The sequence below is a fragment of the Hyperolius riggenbachi genome, chromosome 12, assembly GCF_040937935.1.
Source record: "Hyperolius riggenbachi isolate aHypRig1 chromosome 12, aHypRig1.pri, whole genome shotgun sequence".
Taxonomy (NCBI): domain Eukaryota; kingdom Metazoa; phylum Chordata; class Amphibia; order Anura; family Hyperoliidae; genus Hyperolius; species Hyperolius riggenbachi.
The window spans coordinates 157,810,587-157,825,260 of NC_090657.1; the positions used below are offsets into that span (position 1 = coordinate 157,810,587).

Genomic DNA, 14,674 nt, shown 5'->3' on the forward strand with positions numbered 1-14,674 from the left:
AGTACTTGTAAAAGGTGCAAACCGGAACAAAGAACATCTATCAGGCCCTAGGCAATGTAACTGTGGGTACATGTAAGAGTGATGTGCAGGTACTCTGCAGGGGAATAAGGAGATTCTTCCTCTATTACACATTCTTAATGCACAATCTGAACCAGGTTTATGGGTGACAGACAACACCTCTGTGTTCAATGTGCACAACATTCTCAGTGGATTCTCTGCAGCTCTGTGGAGAGTGCATATGTAGAGTGTATAGTACTACTGTATAACAAAGTAAACCTGAGACAGATAAAATTAAAGTTTTATACATACCTTGAGCCAGTCTGGCGTAGTGCGCATGCACACACTCCACCGTTGGGAGCATACTACACCTGCGCAGCACTATTGCGCAGGTGCAGAATGTACCTGGCTGTGGGAGCAGCACGTGGCTGGACTGCGCTGACTGACTGAATTACCAGGACTCATAGCAGAAGATCCAGGTGGTGGAGGACAGCGAGGGACTGATTGGCCTGAAGGGGGCTGGAGGAAGCCCCGGGTATGTATAAAACTTTACTTTTCATCCGTCTCGGGTACCCTTTAATTTGTAGTCACCAAACCAAATTTTAACAACATATCAAATTATTTGATTTCATGAGCAAAGGGAGTGCATACATTTGCATAAATCAGCATTAATGCAGAATTATTTCCATCTCATTGACCATCTCTATTAGTGACACGGCTACACATCAGGCTTTATACTTACAGCATAGATGTTATTTAGTATATATAAGAGATTCCTGTGTACACATCATATATACAGTTACAATCAGATATGTATATCTGACCTTAAAAATATGGGGACTGCTTTATTGAAGCAGCACAAGTAACTAATTTTGATTGGTTTATTTTATTTTTGTGGACTAAGCACAGCTATTACTGTATATATACATTATTTTTAATGACTATTATCTGAGAAATAGAACATTTTATCATATTTTCTATTTTAATTACAGTTACAAATTCATTAGGAGTCGGAGTCAGTGCATTTTTTCCCGACTCCGACTCCAGGCACCCAAAATTGCCCCGACTCCACAGCCCTGATAGCAACTACTCCCTATAGCAACCACCCTCACCTATGGCAACCATGGCCCATAGCAGCCACAGCCTATAGTTACTAACCCCATAGCAACCTCCTCCTCGTATCACAGCCACCCCCTGTAGCAGCACCTATAGACATGTGTGGGCCCTGGACTTCCCTACGATTGTATCTGTTTTTTTCATCTCCTAGTTGCCATCTGACCACATGTAAGTCTTATTATAGAAGCCTGCGCTGCCCCCATACTGTGTGTGTATGTATGTATGTATGTATGTGTACATGTATGGGCTGCACACCCTGCTTGTGGGGAAACCTTCCCAAACACCCCTAACAGCTCCTCCATAAGGTAAGATGTTTATTCCGTATATGTTATAAAGGAATTGTCAGTGGCAAACATCCCCCCTGCAGCCCTCAGAAGTGCCCTGCCACCCCACCCCCCCCTACAGTCCCTCAGAAGTGTCCCCTCACCTTCCCTGCAGCCCTCAGAAATGCCCTGCCACCCTCTGTGCAGCCCTCAGAAGTGCCACGCCACCCCCCAGAAGTGCCCTGCCACCCCCCCTACAGCTCCCGAGAAGTGCCCCGCCACCCCCCTGCAGTCCCCCAGAAGTGCCCTGCAGTCCCCCAGAAGTTCCCCCCCATGCAGCCCTCAGAAGTGCCCGCCACCACCCCCCATAGGCCCCCAGAAGTGAACCGCCATCCCCCCTGCAGCCCCCAGAAGTCCCCCGCCACCCCACTGCAGCCCCCAGAAGTGCCCCGCCACCCTCCCTGCAGCCCTCAGAAGTGCCCTGTCACCCCCCCCCCCCCTGAAGTGCTCTGCCACCCCCCACAGTCCCCCAGAAGTGCCCTGTGGCGGGGGGGGGGGCATTTCTGGAGGGCTGTAGGGGGGTGGCCCTCCAGAAATGCCCCCCCCCCAGCAGCCCTCAGAAGTGCCCCCCCATGCAGCCCCCTAGAAGTGCCCTGCCACCCTCCCTGCAGCCCCCAGAAGTGCCCTGCCACCCTCCCTGCAGCCCCCAGAAGTGCCCCGCCACCCTCCCTGCAGTCCTCAGAAGTGCCCCGCCACCCCCCCTGCAGCCCTCAGAAGCACTCCACCACCCTCACTGCAGCCCCCCAGAAGTGCCGAGGGCTGCAGCCCTCATAAGTGCCCCGCCAACCTCCCCCCCCCATGTAGCCCTTAGAAATGCCCCGCCAACCCCTCCACCCCTGCAACCCCTACTATATTACCATTATTGCTGCATTCTGATTTAACCCAAGCAAAAGGTGCAGACTGTTGGCCACCTCATACCAAAGATTGGCGGGGATTTGGAGTTTTACTGCTTTGGTGACATAATGGAGCTGATGTAATTCAGAATCAGGTTTTATTTCGCCAAGTACAACAGGGGTTGTACCCGGCATTGGTCTTGGCACTACAGGGTCGGTGGTGGTACACTGTGGCCATACACTGGTCGATTTGCCATCAGATTCGACCAACAGATAGATCCCTCTCTGATCGAATCTGATCAGAGAGGGATCGTATGGCTACCTTTACGGCAAACAGATTGTGAACCGATTTCAGCCTGAAACCGTTCACAATCTGTTGTGGTGGTGCTGCTGCTGCTGCCCCCGCCCGCCCGCATTACTTGCTCCGCCGGCGCGACTCCAGTCCCCCGGTCACCGCTGCTCTGTCTGCGCTCTGGTCTCCAGGTCCGGCATGCCTCACTTCTTCTAGCCTGGCAGGAAGTTTAAACAGTAGAGGGCGCTCTACTGTTTAAACTTCCTGCCAGGCTAGAAGAAGTGAGGCATGCCGGACCTGGAGACCAGAGCGCAGACAGAGCAGCGGTGACCGGGAGACTGTAGTTGCGCCGGCGGAGCAGGTAATGTATGCGGGCACTATTGCGTCGGTCGTCGGGGACTCGAACGCCGCTAGCGATGCGCTCTTTACCCGCGGGCGATCGACGGTTATTTTCCGCACGGCGCGATCGACGGGATCGGACGAAATGGATCGAAATTCGGCGTGTAGCGTGAACGATTGGTAGCAGATTCGATCCCAGTGATTGAATCTGCTATCGAAACGGGCGCAAATCGGGCCAGTGTATGGCCAGCTTAAGCATACAGTGCTAAAGAAAACCTCATTACATTCAGTGTGCATTCAGAAGCTGCATACAGTGACCAGGCAACTGTGGGGTGCAGATAAGCTAAGAGGTGGCAGTTTGCGAAGGTACATATCACAAGTTTGATTTTTCCAAACGACCGGTCGCTTGGACGTCTAAATGACTGGTCGTTTAGATGTCAAATCGAGCATGTGTACAAACGATCGTTCAGCTGATCAGACTGGATTTGATCCGTCAAAAAAGGACATCCGAGATGAAAATAAAATGAGAAAAATAATTGTATCTATCCTCCTTCTCTTACAAATGACTTTTTTTTAGTTATCCCACTGTTTTACTTTATATTTCAATCTAGTTTTTACGTTTTTACTGTTTAATTGTCACTGCTCAATGACACCTTCATTGTAGTAGGCCAGAGCTCAAATCTATGAATAAATGACCCTTTTTATCTCTTTTCTGCTCTCAGAAGCCATTTACTGACAAGAAAGTGTTTTATGGCTGTAATTACTTATCCGCGAGGGTTATGCTATAGCAGGGGTCAGGAACCTTTTAGTCTGAGAGAGCCATAGAAGCCGCATATTTTAAAATGTAATTCTGTGAGAGCCATACAATATGTTTCAAACTGGGACAGTAGGGCTCATGTCCCTGTTGCCATGGTGGTGGGTATACAATTGATCCGCTGGGCAACGGAAGTGTCAGAATCGTCTTCAGCTTCTCTTGGGTTTCAGCAACATCAGCAATTTCCCCAAGAGCCAGACAGGAGAGATACCGACTATCAGCTTCTACAATTAGCTAGCTGATTTTGGTGGTTGATTCACTTTGTAGGATGAGATCCCCACATTTTGGCCCAATAGGCTGCCTGTCAAGTGACAGGCAGCCTATTTAGCCAATCAAAGTGTGGGGATCTCGTCCTACAAAGTCACTGAACCTGACAGGGCCCAGAGTGGGACAATTGGAGTGGCTGTTCGTTTTGAGGTAGCGCGAGTAAGTCAGTGCATGCTACAGCAGTAGGATACATTACTTTGAAAATTTTAATCGTGATGCCACACTAAGCTGTGCTGCTTGAGCAGTGTAGCTTAGTGAATCAGTCCCTACTGATTTGTCTGTGAGCCAGATGTAGCCATCAAAAGAGCCACGTCTGGCTCCCGAGCCATAGGTTCCCTCCCCCTGTGCTATAGTCTGACCCAGTCCGACCCAAGCCCGACCTGGACAGAAACTGTCCCTTGCATACCTGATGTTTAACTCTTTCAGGTAGAGAGAAAAAAATTAACACAGCATAGTTATTTGTGTGCTTGGTACTGTACATACACATGTCTATCTCATTATGTCAACTCGGTGTCCTTTAAAGGAATACTTAAGTCAAAAAAAAAAAAATGACATTTACTCACCTGGGGCATCCCTCAGCACCCCGAAGCTGGATGGTGCCCTCGCAGCCCCGCTCCGATCGTCCTGTCCCCGCCGGCGGCTACTTCCGGTTCGGCGACAGCCGCCGACAGGCTGGGAACGCGGCTGATTTTCCGCGTTCCCAGCCGCTGCTATCACTCTCTATGCTGCTATAGCGTATACGCTATAGCAGCATAGAGAGTGATAGCAGCGGCTGGGAACGCGGAAAATCAGCCGCGTTCCCAGCCTGTCGGCGGCTGTCGCCGAACCGGAAGTAGCCGCCGGCGGGGACAGGACGATCGGAGCGGGGCTGCGAGGGCACCATCCAGCTTCGGGGTGCTGAGGGATGCCCCAGGTGAGTAAATGTCATTTTTTTTTTTTTTGACTTAAGTATTCCTTTAAGACTTGCTGACCACTATGAGGTCATCGCATGGTTCCATAGAGGCAATTGTTTCCTCTGTGACCGTGTCACCAATTCTCAACAGTAAGGGCCCTTTCACATGGGCAGTTGATCTACTGTATGTGCTCACTGAGCAGTTACCAGGCAGCAGCAAGCAGTTGTGAGAGTTCCACAGGCATTTCACTGCCTATCAACTGCTCATGTGAAAGGACACTAAAACTGCCAAGAGAACGAGTGTCTAGCTGCCTCTCTGACCGATTCCTGAACCAGGATGTCAGAATACCAGAGACAGCCTCTCTGACCTCATTTATATTACCTGGTGCCTGGGCCTACCATCTTCTTCTTCTATGTATTTATATAGCATTGACATCTTCTGCAGCACTGTACAAAGTACATAGTCATGCCACTGATTGTCCTCAGAGAAGCTCACAGTCTTGTTCTTGCTATGAAAAACAAAAGTTTGCTTTCCTAAAACAGAAAGAATTTGCGATAATTGAGGTTGGAGTGAGCTTGAGATGTCTCCTGACCTAGAGCACCACTGCTGAATATATGCAAATTAACCATTGTTGCCCTTAGAAGCTAAACACACCTCCAGAACCGCTGGAATGCAATGATGTGTCAGCTTGTTAATTTGTACAGAGCCATAATAATCCAATATGCATACAGACTGTTTCGGATTGTTTGATCCTCATCAGTGCATGGCATGGATTAATTTGGCTCTATGGAGTAGGGCTTGTAAATCCGAGAGGTACAGACTAACCAGCAAGCTCATGGTGACCCAGAACTCATTGGAGTGTGTAAGGGGCTACAATGGTCCTAAAAGCCCCCTTACTAAGATGTTAAGAAAAACAAAAGTTTGCTTTCCTAAAACAGAAAGAATTTGCGATAATTCAGGTTGGAGTGAGCTTGAGATGTCTCCCAGAGCACCACTGCTGAATATATGCAAATTAACCATTGTTGCCCTTAGAAGCTAAACACACTTCCAGAACCGCTGGAATGCAATGATGTGTCAGCTTGTTAATTTGTACAGAGCCAGAATAATCCAACATGCATACAGACTGTTTTGTTCTTGCTATTTGAGGGGGTATGGCTTAACGTATTAGAGGCAGAGGTTCACTAGGATAGCCAGGTAACTGGTATTGACTAAAAGAAAATAAATATGGCAGCCTCCATAACCCTCTAATTTCAGTTGTGTACGAGTCACATTCATTATACACAGGCTGTCCTCTGTAGGTCCCCTCCGTATATCAGCACAGTGGTAACTGCACAGATAACAGCAGAAGGTGACCGCAGGTGTGTACAGTCCTCTCACAATAGTCCCAGTCCTCAGTAACTTCTCACTGGAGTGAGTGCTGGGGTTCCCTGCATTGAGTATAATGTGTGGCCTCCTCTGAGTCTTGCATTTCTCACGTACTGAGCATTTTGCTCCCAGCTTGCTCCTCTATTGTTTGTAGCTTTGTTTGCATATCAGAATAACAGTGTACAGAGCTGCCTATACACTTGAGACATTGATTACATCACTGAGATCCAATCTGCGGAAGATTATTGCCTCAACATGCCACCCGAACGTAGTTATTAGTAGAAATGCAAAGTTCGGATCTTTTCAATGATCCGGATGATTCGAATCGGATAATTGAAAAGATCCGGATCTTTGATCCGAATCTCGGATCATTTTACAAGGGAAGCATTCGGGGGTGAAATGACTAGCAGGGCAGGAGAAGGGGAGGGGGGTGGACACACAGAGAAGGGGAGAAGATGGACAGAGGGCAGGGAGTGGACCGAGAAGGGAGGAGGGACGAGCAGAGAGCAGAAATGTTTGTTTGAACACAATACCCACATGCTGCAATCATATGCTTTACATATATTTCACCTATATGTTCATCTGTATACTCCCAACTCCCATTCCCCAAAGCATTCCCAGAAGTAAAGTGCAGCTGTTTAGAGCAGTGCAGGAGGATCATATTGCACAGCAATCACAGTGCCTGCCCTGTCCTAGCTCAGCATGCTGCCTGTAACGTTACTGAGCTGTGCTAAAAGTTTCCAATGTGTTCACTGTGCACAACTACGGAACAGACAGCCTATAATGAGCAGCACATTTCAGCCAGTATGTGTGCTCGACACATATCTGGCAGTGGCACTGATGTCCCCTCTCTCTCATCTACCTGTGGCTGTGCAAGGCTGCCTCCCCTCCAACAGAGCGATCCATCTCTGCTTTGCTTCCAGGGAGTACATTTGAAATCGGCGCCGGGTACAGCGGTATATAGCTCTTATCTTGAGCTTCCCAGGTGATATATATGTTTGCTATTATAGCTGTTCACTGTTATATTTACCAATGATATGAGGTGCCCTCTTGGTTTTTAAATGTTTTTATTTTTTCTTATGGTGCTTTATTATACATTTCAATAAATTGTTATACCTTTTCATACTCATGGTGTGGTGCTATATATGGTCATATTTCTTGTTCTATGGTATATAGCTGATCCTGCTTCTGCACAAGTCCGGGCCGATTTAATTACTATTCCCCCTCCAGGCCGACATGGATAGTGGGGGAATGAAATAATTCGGCTTCCAGCGATTGCTGGAGGCCGAATTATTGTGTTTTTAAGCAACCTCGGCTCCGTCTTCTGACGGAGCCGACGTTACTCACTCAGCGCTTCAATAGGAATGATTCCTATTGAACTCTATGGAGGCGCCGGCTGCGCCCAAATCTAGCAGCGCTGAAAAGCACTGCTCCGCTTCCAGGACCCCGCTGCGCTGCCCGCTAAAAGGGGACGTGTCGCCCCTCCCCCCCCTCCCCTTTGCGATCCGAATCACTCATTTTGATGATTCGGGTGATTCGACTCACAAAATAGATTCGGATCAAAGATCCGAGTCGTTCATGATCCGGACAACACTAGTTATTAGCAGGCGGGACACCTGGGGGAGAGGCATTTTATAAAAACGATGTGTAGTGTGTGGCAGCCACCCCATATGTGCTGGGCTACGCTGGCCACTGACTCCCTCCACCCTTTACGGAACAGCCCCCCCACAGTACAACCCCACTACATACCTGCTGGCCCCACCCCATATCTGCTGGACTCCGCTGGCCACCGACTCCCCCACCCCCACAGTACAGCCCCACCCTATATCTGCTGGACTGCGCTTAGCCCAGCCCCCCCCCCCCCCCTCCTTCTGAAATATATTGGAAATCGGTTCCTAGTGTGTGGCGCACATCAGATAGATTCCAGTCAGATTCAACTTGACAGGAATCTGACAGAAATCTATCTGCTGCAAATCTATAAGTGTATGGTCACCTTAATAGGGACATAATCCCTGTAGACCCCTCAGGCCTTTAGGGGGCTTCACACATGTGGCCATACAGGGCAGAGCTATTGTTGGGTATCAGATCTAGCCCTTTGTATGGAAATGTATGTAATGAAATGCAGATTAGGCATACCAATAGTGTATTGTGTAGTGGTGTCTCCCGGCCCCCCACCACACACACAGTTGACAAGTGATTCCTGCTGGGGGGACACACAAGGCAGGAACACATGGCACTTCTCAGTCGCCCTGTTGCTGGATACACTAAATGCAATTTTTGCGGCAGATAGACTAATCAATAATTTTCAGCATGCCCAATCTGCTTCCAATCAAGAAGGGATTTTGTGCAGTACGGATCTAAAGTGAACTTGAGACATTGGAATAAATTTTTTATACCTACTTCGGGCTTCTCCCAGCCCCCATCATGCTGATTAGTCCCTCGCTGTCCTCCTCCACTGCCTGCAGCTTCTGTAGCTGGTTCCAGTAACTGCAGGAGTCGGGAGCTTACTGCACATGCCCGGCTGCACACAATCGGGTTCCCGTCACCGGTAGAGTTCTGTGCCTGCACAGTACTACTACACAGCCGCAGAACACTCCCAGCGGGAGCGCGCTTGGCTGACTGGCCCCGACTTGCCGAATTACTGGGCCGGATTGCTGAGGCTGCAGGTGGTGGAGGAACACAACGAGGGAGCGATCAGGCCGAAGAGGGCTGGAGGAAGCCCCAGGTATGTATAAAACTTTTTTTATTCAAATGTTTCAGGTTTACTTTAAATATCAATCACTTTCTCGATGGGAAGCATGCTGAAATTGTTGATCGATAATACTGAAAATTGATGAACAATCTCTATCTGACGTGAAAATTGCATTGTGTGTATCAGCTTTGAAGGATACATCCGAGGACATTAAAAATAAAAAATCCACTTACTTGGGGCTTCCTCCAGCCCCTGGCAGCCGTCCTGTGCCCTCGCCGCAGCTCCGGTCCATGCTCGTGATCTGGGGTCCCCTCTGGCGCAAGATGCTGAATGCGCCTGCACGAGCGGCTGTCAGTCGTGCTGACGCCATCCGGACTGTACTGCACAGGCGCAGTAGTTCTTCGCCTGCGCAGAACAGCCCGGATGACGTCAGGGCGACTCAATGAGCCGCACCGTGGAACACAAGAAGATGGAGGAAGATGCCGACCTGGCGAGGTCGGCCTCTGCACCGGAGGGGACCAGGAGCCAACGGAGTTGTGGCAAGGACGCAGGACTGCTGCCAGGGGCTGGAGGAAGCCCGGGTTAAGTGGATTTTTTTTCCTCGGACCTTCCCTGTAAGGGTGCCCATACATGACTTAATCATCGATATCTGGCTATTCGATCATAATGATCCCATTTGGCAAATATCAGGGTGCTTTTAAACTGCATGCAAACCAGGTTTTGATGTGATTTTACATGTGATTCTGATTTTTGATAAAATTAAAAAAAAAAGTCCTGCATGCTGCGTTTCTTCTGCGTTTTTTCTCTGCTGCTAGCATCCAGTCACAATCAGGGCCACAAATGGGAATTGCGATTTGCAGTGTAAAAGAAACCTCAATGGTGTAAAAAGGCCTCCTGATCTCTTCAATTGGTTGAAAGGATCAATTGGGCACGCAGGAAAATTTTGGTCACACAAGCTCGATCGGAGTGTGGTAGCAATGACGGTTCATTTCCCAACAACCCCAAGTGCAAGTGGTGTGCATTGCATGCTCACCTGTCACCCTGGGGACTCCTCCCTCCTGTGTCAGGTGTCCTGAATGGCCATCGCAAGCAGCTGTACCATGTGATACCGATGCATGTAGTGATGTCACTGGGATGCTAATCATTGCGAGTTGATCCTAATTTTATACAGCGTGGAAATGCACAGAATGGAGCAGCTGACTCGGTCTCCAGCTGCAGGAATTAACATAGAATGTGCATGGAGTGATGAGCAGATCGTTGTAAAGCAATGACACTGAACTGATATAATAAAATAACTGTACTGATATAATAATATAACTGATATAATAATATAACCTGAACTGTGTATAATATGACTGTACTGTACTAATATAATAATATAATTGATCTGTGTATAATAATATAACTGTACTGTGTATAATAATATGACTGTACTATACTGATATAATAATATAACTGTGCTGATATAATAACTGTACTGATATAATAATAATAATATAACTGCACTGATAATAATACAGAATAACTGTAGTGATATAATAATATAACCGAACTGCATATAACAATATAACTGTTGTGATATAATAATATAAATGTACTGCTATAATAATATAACTGTACTGATATAATAACTGTACTGTGTATAATATAACTGTACTGATATAATAATACAGTATAACTGTAGTGATATAATAATATAACCGAACTGCATATAACAATATAACTGTAGTGATATAATAATATAAATGTACTGCTATAATAATATAACTGTAGTGATATAATAATATAAATGTACTGCTATAATAATATAACTGTAGTGATATAATAATATAACCGAACTGCATATAATAATAGAACTGTACTATGTATAATAATAGAACTGTACTGTGTATAACAATATAATTGCACTGATATAATAATAGAACTGTAGTGACTGTGGCTCTTCCTGCAGGACACCGGCGTGGGCAAATCCAGCATTGTGTGGCGCTTTGTGGAGGACAGCTTCGACCCCAATATTAATCCCACCATTGGGTAAGACGCATCACACCATGGGCTTGATTTACTAAACTATGATAGTTGATATCACGGTCGCGCTAGTGTTTTGCGGCGTTATAACGCGTGTAACGTTTTTTGTGTGCACTCGCAAATTTTTGCGTGAAAATTTGCGATTACGTGCGCAAAACTTTACACGTGTTATGACGCGCGCAAAACGCTAGCGCGACCGTGATATCAGTTATTGCAGTTTAGTGGATCAAGTCCCATGTCTGTATCCCGCCCACTTCTGTTTGCTTTCCAGAGAAAATGATTATTTTTAATATTGTGAATAATACTTTGTTACCCATGGCTAGAGCAGGGCAATTAGATGCTAATTATCACAGCTTGCATGCAAATTGTATGCAGCAAAGAATCGTGTCCGACAAATCCACTTCCTGACAGTTTTGATTGGCCTAATTCCCAGCAGCATGCAATTTCCATTATTTGTATGAAAGCTGTTTTAAAGCACACCTGAAGTGAGAGGGGTATGGAGGCTGCCATATTTATTTCCTTTTACACAATGCAGATTGCCTGGCTGTCCTGCTGATCCGCTGCCATTTTTTTTAATCTGTTCTCCGCTCATCGCAAAACTGACAGTGACCGGCTTCTATTTTCTATATTGGAGCTGTTCAAACTTGTCACTCTGCAGCAGATTAGTGGCGGTAGGCGAGTTGACCGCTGGCTGCTCGTGATCTGACGCCAGTGGGGATCACAGCCTTAGATATAGACCCTGAACAAGCATGCAGATCCGGTGACTGAGATGTGACTGGATTAGCTGCAAGCTTGTTTCAGGTGTGTGATTCAGACACTACAGGCCAGATAGATCAGCAGGACTGTCAGCCGGTAACTGGTATTGTTTAAAGCGAGCCTGAAATGGCCTCAATGCGTTTATTTATACTCACCTGGGCCTCCCTCGCCATCCTCTGCAGCCACTCCGTTTGCTATATGTTCTCGTTGGTAATCCAGCCGGCTGTGCTCTTCTGTGCATGCGCGGCTCGGTTGCACGCACACTCTCTGTCGCGCTCCCGTGCCTGGGAGTGTTCTGTGCCTGCGCAGAGGCCCACAACTGACTGTATTAATGATGATGATATCTAGTGAACAGAGGGGCAGAGGAGGATGGTGAGGGAGGCCACAGATCTCATGGGGCTAGAGGAATCCCCAGGTAACTATAAATGCACAGTGGGGGAGATTTTATCAACGCATTACCGACAGTTTTTTCTTCTTAATCTGTTCTAACCAACAGGGAGAACAGTTCTGCATGATAATAAGAACGTTCTTAAATCTTAGTAATAGTGGCAGTTTAGCGTGGATTTCTAGAGCTGCACTACGTTAAGAGAAGTGCAAATCCACCCCTAATCTGGCGAAGATTAAGAAGTGCTTGAAAGCAGTTCTACAGATTTAGAATTGCTGGCTAGACATGATTGCAGAGTGCAGGCTAGACATGATTGCAGAGTGCAGGTTAGGCATGATTTGTGATGTGCCCCTCCCACCTGCTGAATTCCTCCTCAGAGCCTGCTGCTATCAATGCAGCAGGTGTGTTGGTTACCTCAGCAACAGCAATTGCCCTCACACACTGCACTGTCTGAGAGACCTTAGAAGGAATCTGCACCATCTAATGATTTCTTAAGATGCCTGAGACAGTTCTACACGGATTTCTAAAAACCTACTAATATTTTGTCTCAGACACTCTTGATAAATCGGGCCCAGTGTACCATCTCAGGTACACTTTATATGGAAATAAATATGGCAGCCTCCATACAAAGTTGGAGGGGTGTCGCAGCACCAGAACCACTAGGCAAAATGGTACAGGAGACAAAAACGGGAGTCCAAAATAGTGTAGTACCGTATATACTCGCATATAAGCCGACCCGCATATAAGCCGACCCCCCAACTTTTCCCTGAAAAACCAGGGAAAAATGATTGACCCCCATATAAGCCGGGGGTAGGAAATGCTGCATTGGTGCAGCCCCCCAGTGTGTCCCAGTATAGCTAGTATAGTGCCCAGTATAGGTAGGTAGTGTCCAGTATAGCTAGTATAGTGCCCAGTATAGCTAGTATAGTGCCCAGTATAGCTAGTAAAGTGCCCAGTATAGCCAGTATAGTTCCCAGTATAGCCAGTATAGTGCCCAGTATGGTAGGTAGTGCCTCAGTATAGCTAGTATAGTGCCCAGTTTAGCTAGTATAGTGCCCCAGTATGGCTAGTATAGTGCCCCAGTATGGCTAGTATAGTGCCCAGTTTAGCCAGTATAGTGCCCAGTTTAGCCAGTATAGTGCCCAGTTTAGGTAGTATAGTGCCCCAGTATGGGTAGTATAGTGCCCAAGTATGGCTAGTAAAGTGCCCAGTTTAGCCAGTATAGTGCCCAGTATAGGTAGGTAGTGCTCCCCGCTCCCCCCGCTGCTATTACCTGCTTAGGCAGCGGCCGCTTCCTAATCCGCGTTCCCCTCTGAAGTTTCAGCGTGTATCAGCAGCACGCCCGGCGCTGCTGCTGTGACGATGCAGAGTGCAGGAAAGAGCGCGGCTCCCTATAGCGGCGATCTGTATCGCCGTTACCAGGGGAACCGCTCTTTCCTGCCCCCTGCATCGTCACAGCAGCAGCGCCAGGTGCGCTGCTGTGATACACGCTGAAACTTCAGAGGGGAACGCGGATTAGGAAGCGGCCGCTGCCTAAGCAGGTAATAGCAGCGGCGGCCGCGGGGGGAGTGGGGAGGGGGGGAGCGGGGCGCGGACCACCCACCACTAGACCACCAGGGATGACTCGCATACAAGCCGACCCCCCAACTTTTGACCCCCTTTTTGGGGGTCAAAAATTCGGCTTGTATGCGAGTATATACGGTATGTTAGGAAAAGCGTGAAGAAAGAACATTTGAAATACTACTCACAAAGGCAAGGGGGCAACCAACCGCAGGAAACAGGTGGAGACAATGAACCCGACTCCACTCGGGGTGGTCCGGCCAGACCTGGATGTGGTCACCCTCCTTATGAAAAGTAACAGTGAACCTCTGTGGTAAGGACCACAGATGTTCTGTCTCAACCTCTACCACATGGGATGTTGGGGGGTAAATTAAGCACAGTTAAAGAGACTCCGAAGCCTAATAAAATTCACGTTTTTACCTTCTAGTTATGTTTAGCAATATTCGGAGTCTTGAAACGCTGCATTCCCGTGACTGAGTGAGGGCTTTATACCCCCTAAATTCCGGGGCAAACATCCACGACTTTCAAAGTTGTGGATTTTGCTGCCGTATTAGCTCTGCCTCTATAGGAGTCAATTTGCGTGGATCTCCACCTCTCTCTGTGAAAGAAGACTGAGAGGGGCGGGAAGAGGCGGCGATCAGCGCAGATTGACTCTAGTAGAGGCAGAGCTACAGCGTTGAGTTCTCCCTCTCACAGGAAGCGCTCCCCCATTTTTGCCCCAGGTATTTGAAGCCCTCGTTCAGCTGCGGGAATGCATCGTTTCAGGACTCCTAATATTGCTAAACATAACTAGAAAGGTAAAAATGTGGATTTTATTATGCTTCGGTCTCTCTTTAACCACTTGACCACCAGAGCAATTTTCACCTTTCAGCGCTCCTTCCATTCATTCATCTATAACTTTATCATTACTTATCATAATGAACTGACCTATATCTTGTTTTTTCCGCCACCAATTAGGTTTTCTTTGGGTGGTACATTTTGCTGAGAGCTACTTTACTGTAAAGGCATTTTAACAGG

The 14,674-nt window shown here is 47.6% G+C and overlaps 1 protein-coding gene across 1 annotated transcript in view; it reads left to right on the forward strand.

Annotated features, from left to right (window-relative positions):
• The window catches only part of RAB22A (RAB22A, member RAS oncogene family), a 48,832-nt gene that overhangs the window by 7,313 nt on the left and 26,845 nt on the right, over nt 1–14,674 (forward strand). Inside the window, exon 2 of the mRNA XM_068262522.1 lies at nt 10,883–10,962. Coding sequence (XP_068118623.1) covers nt 10,883–10,962 — 80 coding nt within the window. The remainder of the gene's footprint in view (nt 1–10,882; nt 10,963–14,674) is intronic.